Source organism: Oncorhynchus tshawytscha, unplaced genomic scaffold, assembly GCF_018296145.1.
Source record: "Oncorhynchus tshawytscha isolate Ot180627B unplaced genomic scaffold, Otsh_v2.0 Un_contig_5156_pilon_pilon, whole genome shotgun sequence".
In the NCBI taxonomy this organism is placed as follows: domain Eukaryota; kingdom Metazoa; phylum Chordata; class Actinopteri; order Salmoniformes; family Salmonidae; genus Oncorhynchus; species Oncorhynchus tshawytscha.
In genome coordinates this window covers 90,379-102,899 of record NW_024609079.1, presented here as the reverse complement: position 1 = coordinate 102,899, position 12,521 = coordinate 90,379, and the positions used below count along the sequence as shown (strand labels likewise).

Sequence of the window (12,521 nt, the reverse complement as noted above, 5' to 3'; positions counted from 1 at the left end):
TTTTCTATACCTGCTCCCCCCCCCATGGAAGGTGTTTTCTATACCTGCCCCCCATGGAAGGTGTTTTCTATACCTGCTCCCCCATGGAAGGTGTTTTCTATACCTGCTCCCCCCATGGAAGGTGTTTTCTATACCTGCCCCCCATGGAAGGTGTTTTCTATACCTGCCCCCCATGGAAGGTGTTTTCCCCTGCCCCCCATGGAAGGTGTTTCTATACCTGCTCCCCCCCCATGGAAGGTGTTTTCTATACCTGCCCCCCATGGAAGGTGTTTTCTATACCTGCTCCCCCCCCATGGAAGGTGTTTTCTACCTACCTGGAAGGTGTTTCCCCCCCCATGGAAGGTGTTTTCTATACCTGCTCCCCCATGGAAGGTGTTTTCTATACCTGCTCCCCCCCCATGGAAGGTGTTTCTATACCTGCTCCCCCCACCCCCATGGAAGGTGTTTTCTATACCTGCCCCCCCCATGGAAGGTGTTTTCTATACCTGCTCCCCCCATGGAAGGTGTTTTCTATACCTGCTCCCCCCCATGGAAGGTGTTTTCTATACCTGCTCCCCCATGGAAGGTGTTTTCTATACCTGCCCCCCATGGAAGGTGTTTTCTATACCTGCTCCCCCCCATGGAAGGTGTTTTCTATACCTGCCCCCCCATGGAAGGTGTTTTCTATACCTGCTCCCCCCCATGGAAGGTGTTTTCTATACCTGCCCCCCCATGGAAGGTGTTTTCTATACCTGCCCCCCATGGAAGGTGTTTTCTATACCTGCCCCCCATGGAAGGTGTTTTCTATACCTGCTCCCCCCCCCCCATGGAAGGTGTTTTCTATACCTGCCCCCCATGGAAGGTGTTTTCTATACCTGCCCCCCCCACCCCCCCATGGAAGGTGTTTTCTATACCTGCCCCCCATGGAAGGTGTTTTCTATACCTGCCCCCCATGGAAGGTGTTTTCTATACCTGCCCCCCCCATGGAAGGTGTTTTCTATACCTGCCCCCCCCATGGAAGGTGTTTTCTATACCTGCCCCCCATGGAAGGTGTTTTCTATACCTGCCCCCCCATGGAAGGTGTTTTCTATACCTGCCCCCCACCCATGGAAGGTGTTTTCTATACCTGCCCCCCATGGAAGGTGTTTTCTATACCTGCCCCCCCATGGAAGGTGTTTTCTATACCTGCCCCCCCCATGGAAGGTGTTTTCTATACCTGCTCCCCCCATGGAAGGTGTTTTCTATACCTGCCCCCCCCATGGAAGGTGTTTTCTATTTCTTTCTATTAGAAATACAATCATTATATATTACTGCTGGAGCTAGAAATACAATCATTATATATTACTGTTGGAGCTAGAAATACAATCATTATATATTACTGTTGGAGCTAGAAATACAATCATTATATATTACTGTTGGAGCTAGAAACACAAGCATTATATATTACTGTTGGAGCTAGAAACACAATCATTATATATTACTGTTGGAGCTAGAAACACAAGCATTATATATTACTGACTGTTGGAGTTAGAAACACAATCATTATATATTACTGTTGGAGCTAGAAACACAAGCATTATATATTACTGACTGTTGGAGTTAGAAACACAAGCATTATATATTACTGACTGTTGGAGTTAGAAACACAATCATTATATATTACTGTTGGAGCTAGAAACACAATCATTATATATTACTGTACTGTTGGAGCTAGAAACACAAGCATTATATATTACTGTACTGTTGGAGCTAGAAACACAATCATTATATATTACTGACTGTTGGAGCTAGAAACACAAGCATTATATATTACTGTTGGAGCTAGAAACACAAGCATTATATATTACTGACTGTTGGAGCTAGAAACACAAGCATTATATATTACTGACTGTTGGAGCTAGAAACACAAGCATTATATATTACTGACTGTTGGAGCTAGAAACACAAGCATTATATATTACTGACTGTTGGAGCTAGAAACACAAGCATTATATATTACTGACTGTTGGAGCTAGAAACACAAGCATTATATATTACTGTACTGTTGGAGCTAGAAACACAAGCATTATATATTACTGACTGTTGGAACACCCTCAATAACATTGCTAAAAACGTGTATGTGACCAATAACATGTGATCATCTCTCTCTCGGTCTCTACCTCCAGGTTTGTGCGTCAGTATCCGTTTGCCCTGCATGCCCTGTGGTCCCTACTGAGTGGTCGAACCCTGGTGGTCCTGGGATCTGAGGAGGGGAGGGTCAGGAGGCTGGTGTCCGCTCTGGCCCTCTACGTGCCTGGACCCGGGCGCTGTGGGGAGAGGGTCCAGCCCTGGCTCTCCTGCCCCTTCAGCCTCACTGACCTACAGCGATGGAAACTCATAGGACTGCAGAGGTGAGGAGGAGGAGGAAGGGGCGGTGCCTGTGTTCTACAGCATCCTGTTATAACTAGCCTATATACGGTCTATACAGTAGACATGCCTCCGCCTCCTACCCTATATACAGTAGACATGCCTCCTCCTACCCTATATACAGTAGACATGCCTCCGCCTACCCTATATACAGTAGACATGCCTCCTAGCCTACCCTATATACAGTAGACATGCCTCCTCCTACCCTATATACAGTAGACATGCCTCCTCCTACCCTATATACAGTAGACATGCCTCCTACCCTATATACAGTAGACATGCCTCCTCCTACCCTATATACAGTAGACATGCCTCCTACCCTATATACAGTAGACATGCCTCCTCCTACCCTATATACAGTAGACATGCCTCCTACCCTATATACAGTAGACATGCCTCCTCCTACCCTATATACAGTAGACATGCCTCCTCCTACCCTATATACAGTAGACATGCCTCCGCCTACCCTATATACAGTAGACATGCCTCCTAGCTCCTACCCTATATACAGTAGACATGCCTCCTCCTACCCTATATACAGTAGACATGCCTCCTAGCCTCCTACCCTATATACAGTAGACATGCCTCCTAGCTCCTACCCTATATACAGTAGACATGCCTCCTACTCTATATACAGTAGACATGCCTCCTCCTACCCTATATACAGTAGACATGCCTCCTACCCTATATACAGTAGACATGCCTCCTCCTACCCTATATACAGTAGACATGCCTCCTCCTACCCTATATACAGTAGACATGCCTCCGCCTACCCTATATACAGTAGACATGCCTCCTAGCTCCTACCCTATATACAGTAGACATGCCTCCTCCTACCCTATATACAGTAGACATGCCTCCGCCTCCTACCCTATATACAGTAGACATGCCTCCTAGCTCCTACCCTATATACAGTAGACATGCCTCCTACTCTATATACAGTAGACATGCCTCCTAGCTCCTACCCTATATACAGTAGACATGCCTCCTACTCTATATACAGTAGACATACTCCTACCCTATATACAGTAGACATGCCTCCTAGCTCCTACCCTATATACAGTAGACATGCCTCCTACCCTATATACAGTAGACATGCCTCCTACCCTATATACAGTAGACATGCCTCCTAGCTCCTACCCTATATACAGTAGACATGCCTCCTACCCTATATACAGTAGACATGCCTCCTACCCTATATACAGTAGACATGCCTCCTACCCTATATACAGTAGAAATGCCTCCTACCCTATATACAGTAGACATGCCCTCCTACCCTATATACAGTAGACATGCCTCCTACCCTATATACAGTAGACATGCCTCCTCCTACCCTATATACAGTAGACATGCCTCCTAGCTCCTACCCTATATACAGTAGACATGCCTCCTAGCCCTACCCTATATACAGTAGACATGCCTCCTCCTACCCTATATACAGTAGACATGCCTCCTACCCTATATACAGTAGACATGCCTCCTCCTACCCTATATACAGTAGACATGCCTCCTCCTACCCTATATACAGTAGACATGCCTCCTACCCTATATACAGTAGACATGCCTCCTCCCTACCCTATATACAGTAGACATGCCTCCTCCTACCCTATATACAGTAGACATGCCTCCTAGCTCCTACCCTATATACAGTAGACATGCCTCCTACCCTATATACAGTAGACATGCCTCCTACCCTATATACAGTAGACATGCCTCCTCCTACCCTATATACAGTAGACATGCCTCCTCCTACCCTATATACAGTAGACATGCCTCCTAGCTCCTACCCTATATACAGTAGACATGCCTCCTAGCTCCTACCCTATATACAGTAGACATGCCTCCGCCCCTACCCTATATACAGTAGACATGCCTCCTAGCTCCTACCCTATATACAGTAGACATGCCTCCTCCTACCCTATATACAGTAGACATGCCTCCTCCTACCCTATATACAGTAGACATGCCTCCTAGCTCCTACCCTATATACAGTAGACATGCCTCCTCCTCCTACCCTATATACAGTAGACATGCCTCCTAGCTCCTACCCTATATACAGTAGACATGCCTCCTAGCTCCTACCCTATATACAGTAGACATGCCTCCTCCTACCCTATATACAGTAGACATGCCTCCTAGCTCCTACCCTATATACAGTAGACATGCCTCCTACCCTATATACAGTAGACATGCCTCCTCCTACCCTATATACAGTAGACATGCCTCCTCCTACCCTATATACAGTAGACATGCCTCCTACCCTATATACAGTAGACATGCCTCCTCCTACCCTATATACAGTAGACATGCCTCCTAGCTCCTACCCTATATACAGTAGACATGCCTCCTACCCTATATACAGTAGACATGCCTACCCTACCCTATATACAGTAGACATGCCTCCTACCTACTATATACAGTAGACATGCCTCCTCCTACCCTATATACAGTAGACATGCCTCCTCCTACCCTATATACAGTAGACATGCCTCCTACCCTATATACAGTAGACATGCCTCCTACCCTATATACAGTAGACATGCCTCCTCCTACCCTATATACAGTAGACATGCCTCCTAGCTCCTACCCTATATACAGTAGACATGCCTCCTCCTACCCTATATACAGTAGACATGCCTCCTCCCTACCCTATATACAGTAGACATGCCTCCTCCTACCCTATATACAGTAGACATGCCTCCTACCAGTAGACATGCCTCCTAGCTCCTACCCTATATACAGTAGACATGCCTCCTAGCTCCTACCCTATATACAGTAGACATGCCTCCTCCTACCCTATATACAGTAGACATGCCTCCTAGCTCCTACCCTATATACAGTAGACATGCCTCCTAGCTCCTACCCTATATACAGTAGACATGCCTCCTCCTACCCTATATACAGTAGACATGCCTCCTCCTACCCTATATACAGTAGACATGCCTCCTACCCTATATACAGTAGACATGCCTCCTAGCTCCTACCCTATATACAGTAGACATGCCTCCTACCCTATATACAGTAGACATGCCTCCTACCCTATATACAGTAGACATGCCTCCTCCTACCCTATATACAGTAGACATGCCTCCTAGCTCCTACCCTATATACAGTAGACATGCCTCCGCCTCCTACCCTATATACAGTAGACATGCCTCCTAGCCCTACCCTATATACAGTAGACATGCCTCCTACCCTATATACAGTAGACATGCCTCCTCCTACCCTATATACAGTAGACATGCCTCCTCCTACCCTATATACAGTAGACATGCCTCCTACCCTATATACAGTAGACATGCCTCCTAGCTCCTACCCTATATACAGTAGACATGCCCTCCTACCCTATATACAGTAGACATGCCTCCTCCTACCCTATATACAGTAGACATGCCTCCTACCCTATATACAGTAGACATGCCTCCTACCCTATATACAGTAGACATGCCTCCTACCTCCTACCCTATATACAGTAGACATGCCTCCTCCTACCCTATATACAGTAGACATGCCTCCTAGCTCCTACCCTATATACAGTAGACATGCCTCCTCCTACCCTATATACAGTAGACATGCCTCCTCCTACCCTATATACAGTAGACATGCCTCCTCCTACCCTATATACAGTAGACATGCCTCCTACCCTATATACAGTAGACATGCCTCCTACCCTATATACAGTAGACATGCCTCCTACTCCTACCCTATATACAGTAGACATGCCTCCGCCTCCTACCCTATATACAGTAGACATGCCTCCTAGCTCCTACCCTATATACAGTAGACATGCCTCCTCCTACCCTATATACAGTAGACATTCCTCCTACCCTATATACAGTAGACATGCCTCCTACCCTATATACAGTAGACATGCCTCCTCCTACCCTATATACAGTAGACATGCCTCCTACTCCTATATATACAGTAGACATGCCTCCTAGCTCCTACTCTATATACAGTAGACATGCCTCCTCCTACCCTATATACAGTAGACATGCCTCCTACCCTATATACAGTAGACATGCCTCCTAGCTCCTACCCTATATACAGTAGACATGCCTCCTAGCTCCTACCCTATATACAGTAGACATGCCTCCTCCTACCCTATATACAGTAGACATGCCTCCTCCTACCCTATATACAGTAGACATGCCTCCTCCTACCCTATATACAGTAGACATGCCTCCTCCTACCCTATATACAGTAGACATGCCTCCTACCCTATATACAGTAGACATTCCTCCTACCCTATATACAGTAGACATGCCTCATGCTCCTACCCTATATACAGTAGACATGCCTCCTAGCTCCTACCCTATATACAGTAGACATGCCTCCTATACCCTATATACAGTAGACATGCCTCCGCCTCCTACCCTATATACAGTAGACATGCCTCCTAGCTCCTACCCTATATACAGTAGACATGCCTCCTACTACCTATATACAGTAGACATGCCTCCTACATATACAGTAGACATGCCTCCTAGCTCCTACCCTATATACAGTAGACATGCCTCCTACCCTATATACAGTAGACATGCCTCCTACTCTATATACAGTAGACATGCCTCCTACCCTATATACAGTAGACATGCCTCCTAGCTCCTACCCTATATACAGTAGACATGCCTCCTAGCTCCTACCCTATATACAGTAGACATGCATGCCTCCTCCTACCCTATATACAGTAGACATGCCTCCTAGCTCCTACCCTATATACAGTAGACATGCCTCCTAGCTACCCTATATACAGTAGACATGCCTCCTACCCTATATACAGTAGACATGCCTCCTACCCTATATACAGTAGACATGCCTCCTACCCGATATACAGTAGACATGCCTCCTAGCTCCTACCCTATATACAGTAGACATGCCTCCTAGCTCCTACCCTATATACAGTAGACATGCCTCCTCCTACCCTATATACAGTAGACATGCCTCCTAGCTCCTACCCTATATACAGTAGACATGCCTCCTAGCTCCTACCCTATATACAGTAGACATGCCTCCTACCCTATATACAGTAGACATGCCTCCTACTACCCTATATACAGTAGACATGCCTCCTAGCTCCTACCCTATATACAGTAGACATGCCTCCTACCCTATATACAGTAGACATGCCTCCTACATATACAGTAGACATGCCTCCTACCCTATATACAGTAGACATGCCTCCTAGCTCCTACCCTATATACAGTAGACATGCCTCCTAGCTCCTACCCTATATACAGTAGACATGCCTCCTCCTACCCTATATACAGTAGACATGCCTCCTAGCTCCTACCCTATATACAGTAGACATGCCTCCTAGCTCCTACCCTATATACAGTAGACATGCCTCCTAGCTCCTACCCTATATACAGTAGACATGCCTCCTACTCCTATATACAGTAGACATGCCTCCTCCTACCCTATATACAGTAGACATGCCTCCTAGCTCCTACCCTATATACAGTAGACATGCCTCCTACCCTATATACAGTAGACATGCCTCCTACCCTATATACAGTAGACATGCCTCCTAGCTCCTACCCTATATACAGTAGACATGCCTCCTAGCTCCTACCCTATATACAGTAGACATGCCTCCTAGCTCCTACCCTATATACAGTAGACATGCCTCCTCCTACCCTATATACAGTAGACATGCCTCCTACCCTATATACAGTAGACATGCCTCCTAGCTCCTACCCTATATACAGTAGACATGCCTCCTACCCTATATACAGTAGACATGCCTCCTAGCTCCTACCCTATATACAGTAGACATGCCTCCTAGCTCCTACTCTATATACAGTAGACATGCCTCCTCCTACCCTATATACAGTAGACATGCCTCCTACCCTATATACAGTAGACATGCCTCCTAGCTCCTACCCTATATACAGTAGACATGCCTCCTAGCTCCTACCCTATATACAGTAGACATGCCTCCTAGCTCCTACCCTGTATACAGTAGACATGCCTCCTAGCTCCTACCCTATATACAGTAGACATGCCTCCTAGCTCCTACCCTATATACAGTAGACATGCCTCCTAGCTCCTACCCTATATACAGTAGACATGCCTCCTCCTACCCTATATACAGTAGACATGCCTCCTCCTACCCTATATACAGTAGACATGCCTCCTACCCTATATACAGTAGACATGCCTCCTACCCTATATACAGTAGACATGCCTCCTCCTACCCTATATACAGTAGACATGCCTCCTACCCTATATACAGTAGACATGCCTCCTCCTACCCTATATACAGTAGACATGCCTCCTACCCTATATACAGTAGACATGACCTCCTCCCTATATACAGTAGACATGCCTCCTACCCTATATACAGTAGACATGCCTACTCCTACCCTATATACAGTAGACATGCCTCCTCCTACCCTATATACAGTAGACATGCCTCCTACCCTATATACAGTAGACATGCCTCCTCCTACCCTATATACAGTAGACATGCCTCCTACCCTATATACAGTAGACATGCCTCCTCCTACCCTATATACAGTAGACATGCCTCCTCCTACCCTATATACAGTAGACATTCCTCCGCCTCCTACCCTATATACAGTACACATGCCTCCTAGCTCCTACCCTATATACAGTAGACATGCCTCCTAGCTCCTACCCTATATACAGTAGACATGCCTCCGCCTCCTACCCTATATACAGTACACATGCCTCCTAGCTCCTACCCTATATACAGTAGACATGCCTCCTAGCTCCTACCCTATATACAGTAGACATGCCTCCTCTACCCTATATACAGTAGACATGCCTCCTACCCTATATACAGTAGACATGCCTCCTAGCTCCTACCCTATATACAGTAGACATGCCTCCTAGCTCCTACCCTATATACAGTAGACATGCCTCCTACCCTATATACAGTAGACATTCCTCCTACCCTATATACAGTAGACATGCCTCCTACCCTATATACAGTAGACATGCCTCCTACCCTATATACAGTAGACATGCCTCCTCCTACCCTATATACAGTAGACATGCCTCCTACCCTACCCTATATACAGTAGACATGCCTACTCCTACCCTATATACAGTAGACATGCCTCCTAGCTCCTACCCTATATACAGTAGACATGCCTCCTCCTACCCTATATACAGTAGACATGCCTCCGCCTCCTACCCTATATACAGTAGACATGCCTCCTACCCTATATACAGTAGACATGCCTCCTACCCTACCCTATACAGTAGACATGACTCCTACCCTATATACAGTAGACATGCCTCCTACCCTATATACAGTAGACATGCCTCCTACTCCTACCTATATACAGTAGACATGCCTCCTCTCCTACCCTATATACAGTAGACATGCCTCCTAGCTCCTACCCTATACAGTAGACATGCCTCCTAGCTATACAGTAGACATGCCTCCTACCCTATATACAGTAGACATGCCTCCTAGCTCCTACCCTATATACAGTAGACATGCCTCCTAGCTCCTACCCTATATACAGTAGACATGCCTCCTAGCTCCTACCCTATATACAGTAGACATGCCTCCTAGCTCCTACCCTATATACAGTAGACATGCCTCCTAGCTCCTACCCTATATACAGTAGATATGCCTCCTACCCTATATACAGTAGACATGCCTCCTAGCTCCTAGCCTATATACAGTAGACATGCCTCCTAGCTCCTACCCTATATACAGTAGATATGCCTCCTACCCTATATACAGTAGACATGCCTCCTAGCTCCTACCCTATATACAGTAGATATGCCTCCTACCCTATATACAGTAGACATGTTTTTGCCTCCTAGCTTACTCATACAGACAGCCTAATTAAAGTCTACCCCCATTGATCAATATAAAATCTGTCTAGACTTTCACGAGGCGCTATGCATCTCACTCAGACTGAAGTTCTCCTCCCTCTTTACCTCCCAGGATGGCGTCTCCCGTGGGGACCAGCATGCTCTGCTCTCTGTCTCGCTACAGCCGTTACATCTCCGTCCTGGACGCCGACCGGAAGACCCTCCGTTGCCCCGGCTACCGCGGAACCCTCCTGGCCAACGTGGCGGACCACCGAACCCGTCTGCGTCGAGGTTCCACCTACTTCCTTCATCTCCAGAACGTGCTCAGTAGACTGGCTTCCCGGGCCTTCCTCCTTAGCTTTACGCATCACCTCCACCTTCCCATCAGCCACCTGGAGCAGAGACAGGAAGTGGAGGAGAGGACGAGGGGCTTCCTGAGGGATCAGCTCAGGCTTGGGGAAGACGACTGTTCCATCCTGATGTACCTGAGTCAGCTGATCACACAGCACTACCTGGACAGTACCCCAGGAGGAGCTGTTACTACACAACCCCACCTGGAGAAGGACAACACGCCTGGAACCAACCAGCAGCACCTGGACAGTACCTCAGGAGGCGCTGTTACGACACAACCCCACCTGGAGAAGGACAACACGCCTGGAACCACACAGCAGGACCTGGAAGCTAACAACATACTAGACCCTGCCACTGGGGGTGCTATAACCCCAGAGCAGTACCTAGACCCTACCACTGGGGGCACTATAAACCCAGAGCAGTACCTAGACCCTACCACTGGGGGCACTATAAAACCAGAGCAGTACCTAGACCCTACCACTGGGGGCACTATAAAACCAGAGCAGTACCTAGACCCTACCACTGGGGGCGCTATAAACCCAGAGCAGTACCTAGACCCTACCACTGGGGGTGCTATAACCCCAGAGCAGTACCTAGACCCTACCACTGGGGTGCTATAACCCCAGAGCAGTACCTAGACCCTACCACTGGGGGTGCTATAACCCCAGAGCAGTACCTAGACCCTACCACTGGGGGTGCTATAACCCCAGAGCAGTACCTAGAACCTACCACCATGGGGGTGCTACTAGGACAGTGCCCAGAGCAGTACCTTTAACTACACCTACCAGTCTCATACAAGATCTGATCTAAACACTGACTGGGCAGTGCTCCAGAGCCTTCAGTCCTTACTCACCTCCTCAAAACAACACCAGGAGACAGATCTCCTAGATACAAGAGGGCTGTCTCTGTCTCCTAGGTAACCAGGAGAGACTGACTGTGGTCTCCTAGAACCAGGAGAGACTGAGAGCCTGTCTCTGTCTCACTAGGTAACCAGGAGAGACTGAGGGCCTGAACTCTGTCTCCTAGGTAACCAGGAGAGACAGGGCCTGTCTCTGTCTCCTAGGTAACCAGGAGAGACTGAGGGCCTGTCTCTGTCTCCTAGGTAACCAGGAGAGACTGAGGGCCTGTCTCTGTCTCCTAGGTAACCAGGAGAGACTGAGGGCCTGTCTCTGTCTCCTAGGTAACCAGGAGAGACTGAGGGCCTGTCTCTGTCTCCTAGGTAACCAGGAGAGACTGAGGGCCTGTCTCTGTCTCCTAGGTAACCAGGAGAGACTGAGGGCCTGTCTCTGTCTCCTAGGTAACCAGGAGTGACTGAGGGCCTGTCTCTGTCTCCTAGGTAACCAGGAGAGACTGAGGGCCTGTCTCTGTCTCCTAGGTAACCAGGAGAGACTGAGGGCCTGTCTCTGTCTCCTAGGTAACCAGGAGAGACTGAGGGCCTGTCTCTGTCTCCTAGGTAACCAGGAGAGACTGAGGGCCTGTCTCTGTCTCCTAGGTAACCAGGAGAGACTGAGGGCCTGTCTCTGTCTCCTAGGTAATCAGGAGAGACTGTCTCTGTCTCCTAGGTAACCAGGAGAGACTGAGGGCCTGTCTCTGTCTCCTAGGTAACCAGGAGAGACTGAGGGGGTTTAGTGAATGTAATGTAGCAGTGTTCACGTCATTGACGTCGCAATCATGCTGTCCATCAAGTCCTCCTTCCGATGAATGCCCTAACCTCGGGGGGACCTGGACGCTGATTTTGATTGATTGACAAGTCACTATGAACCGTCCTTCTGATCTGAGCGAGAAGTGTGTGTGTTGTGTGTGAAACGTTAATATGTTCTGTGTGAAACGTTAATATGTTCTGTGTGCGTTCGTGCCGGTCTGTCTCCCGTGACGTTGCATGTTGTCCACGGAACCACAGTACTACTACAGTTGCTTAGGAACGTTGCCGTTGTAAAAAGACCAGATTGGTGCCCATTCAACACATCTAATCTAATGAAAGAGGA

General features: G+C 47.7%; 1 protein-coding gene across 1 annotated transcript; it reads left to right on the top strand.

The window, feature by feature from the left end:
* The first annotated feature begins 2,119 nt into the window (after positions 1-2,119).
* On the top strand, positions 2,120-11,263 carry LOC121844241 (guanine nucleotide exchange protein SMCR8-like). Its single transcript, XM_042314131.1, has 2 exons — positions 2,120-2,369; positions 10,319-11,263. Exon 2 carries the CDS (start codon positions 10,320-10,322, stop codon positions 11,154-11,156), a length of 837 nt encoding a protein of 278 aa, XP_042170065.1. The 5' UTR covers positions 2,120-2,369; position 10,319; the 3' UTR covers positions 11,157-11,263.
* Positions 11,264-12,521: the final 1,258 nt, after the last annotated feature.

What these genes read in the sequence shown, in the direction of transcription:
- LOC121844241 (XM_042314131.1), top strand. Translation starts at nt 10,320, where the DNA reads ATGGCGTCTCCCGTGGGGACCAGCATGCTCTGCTCTCTGTCTCGCTAC.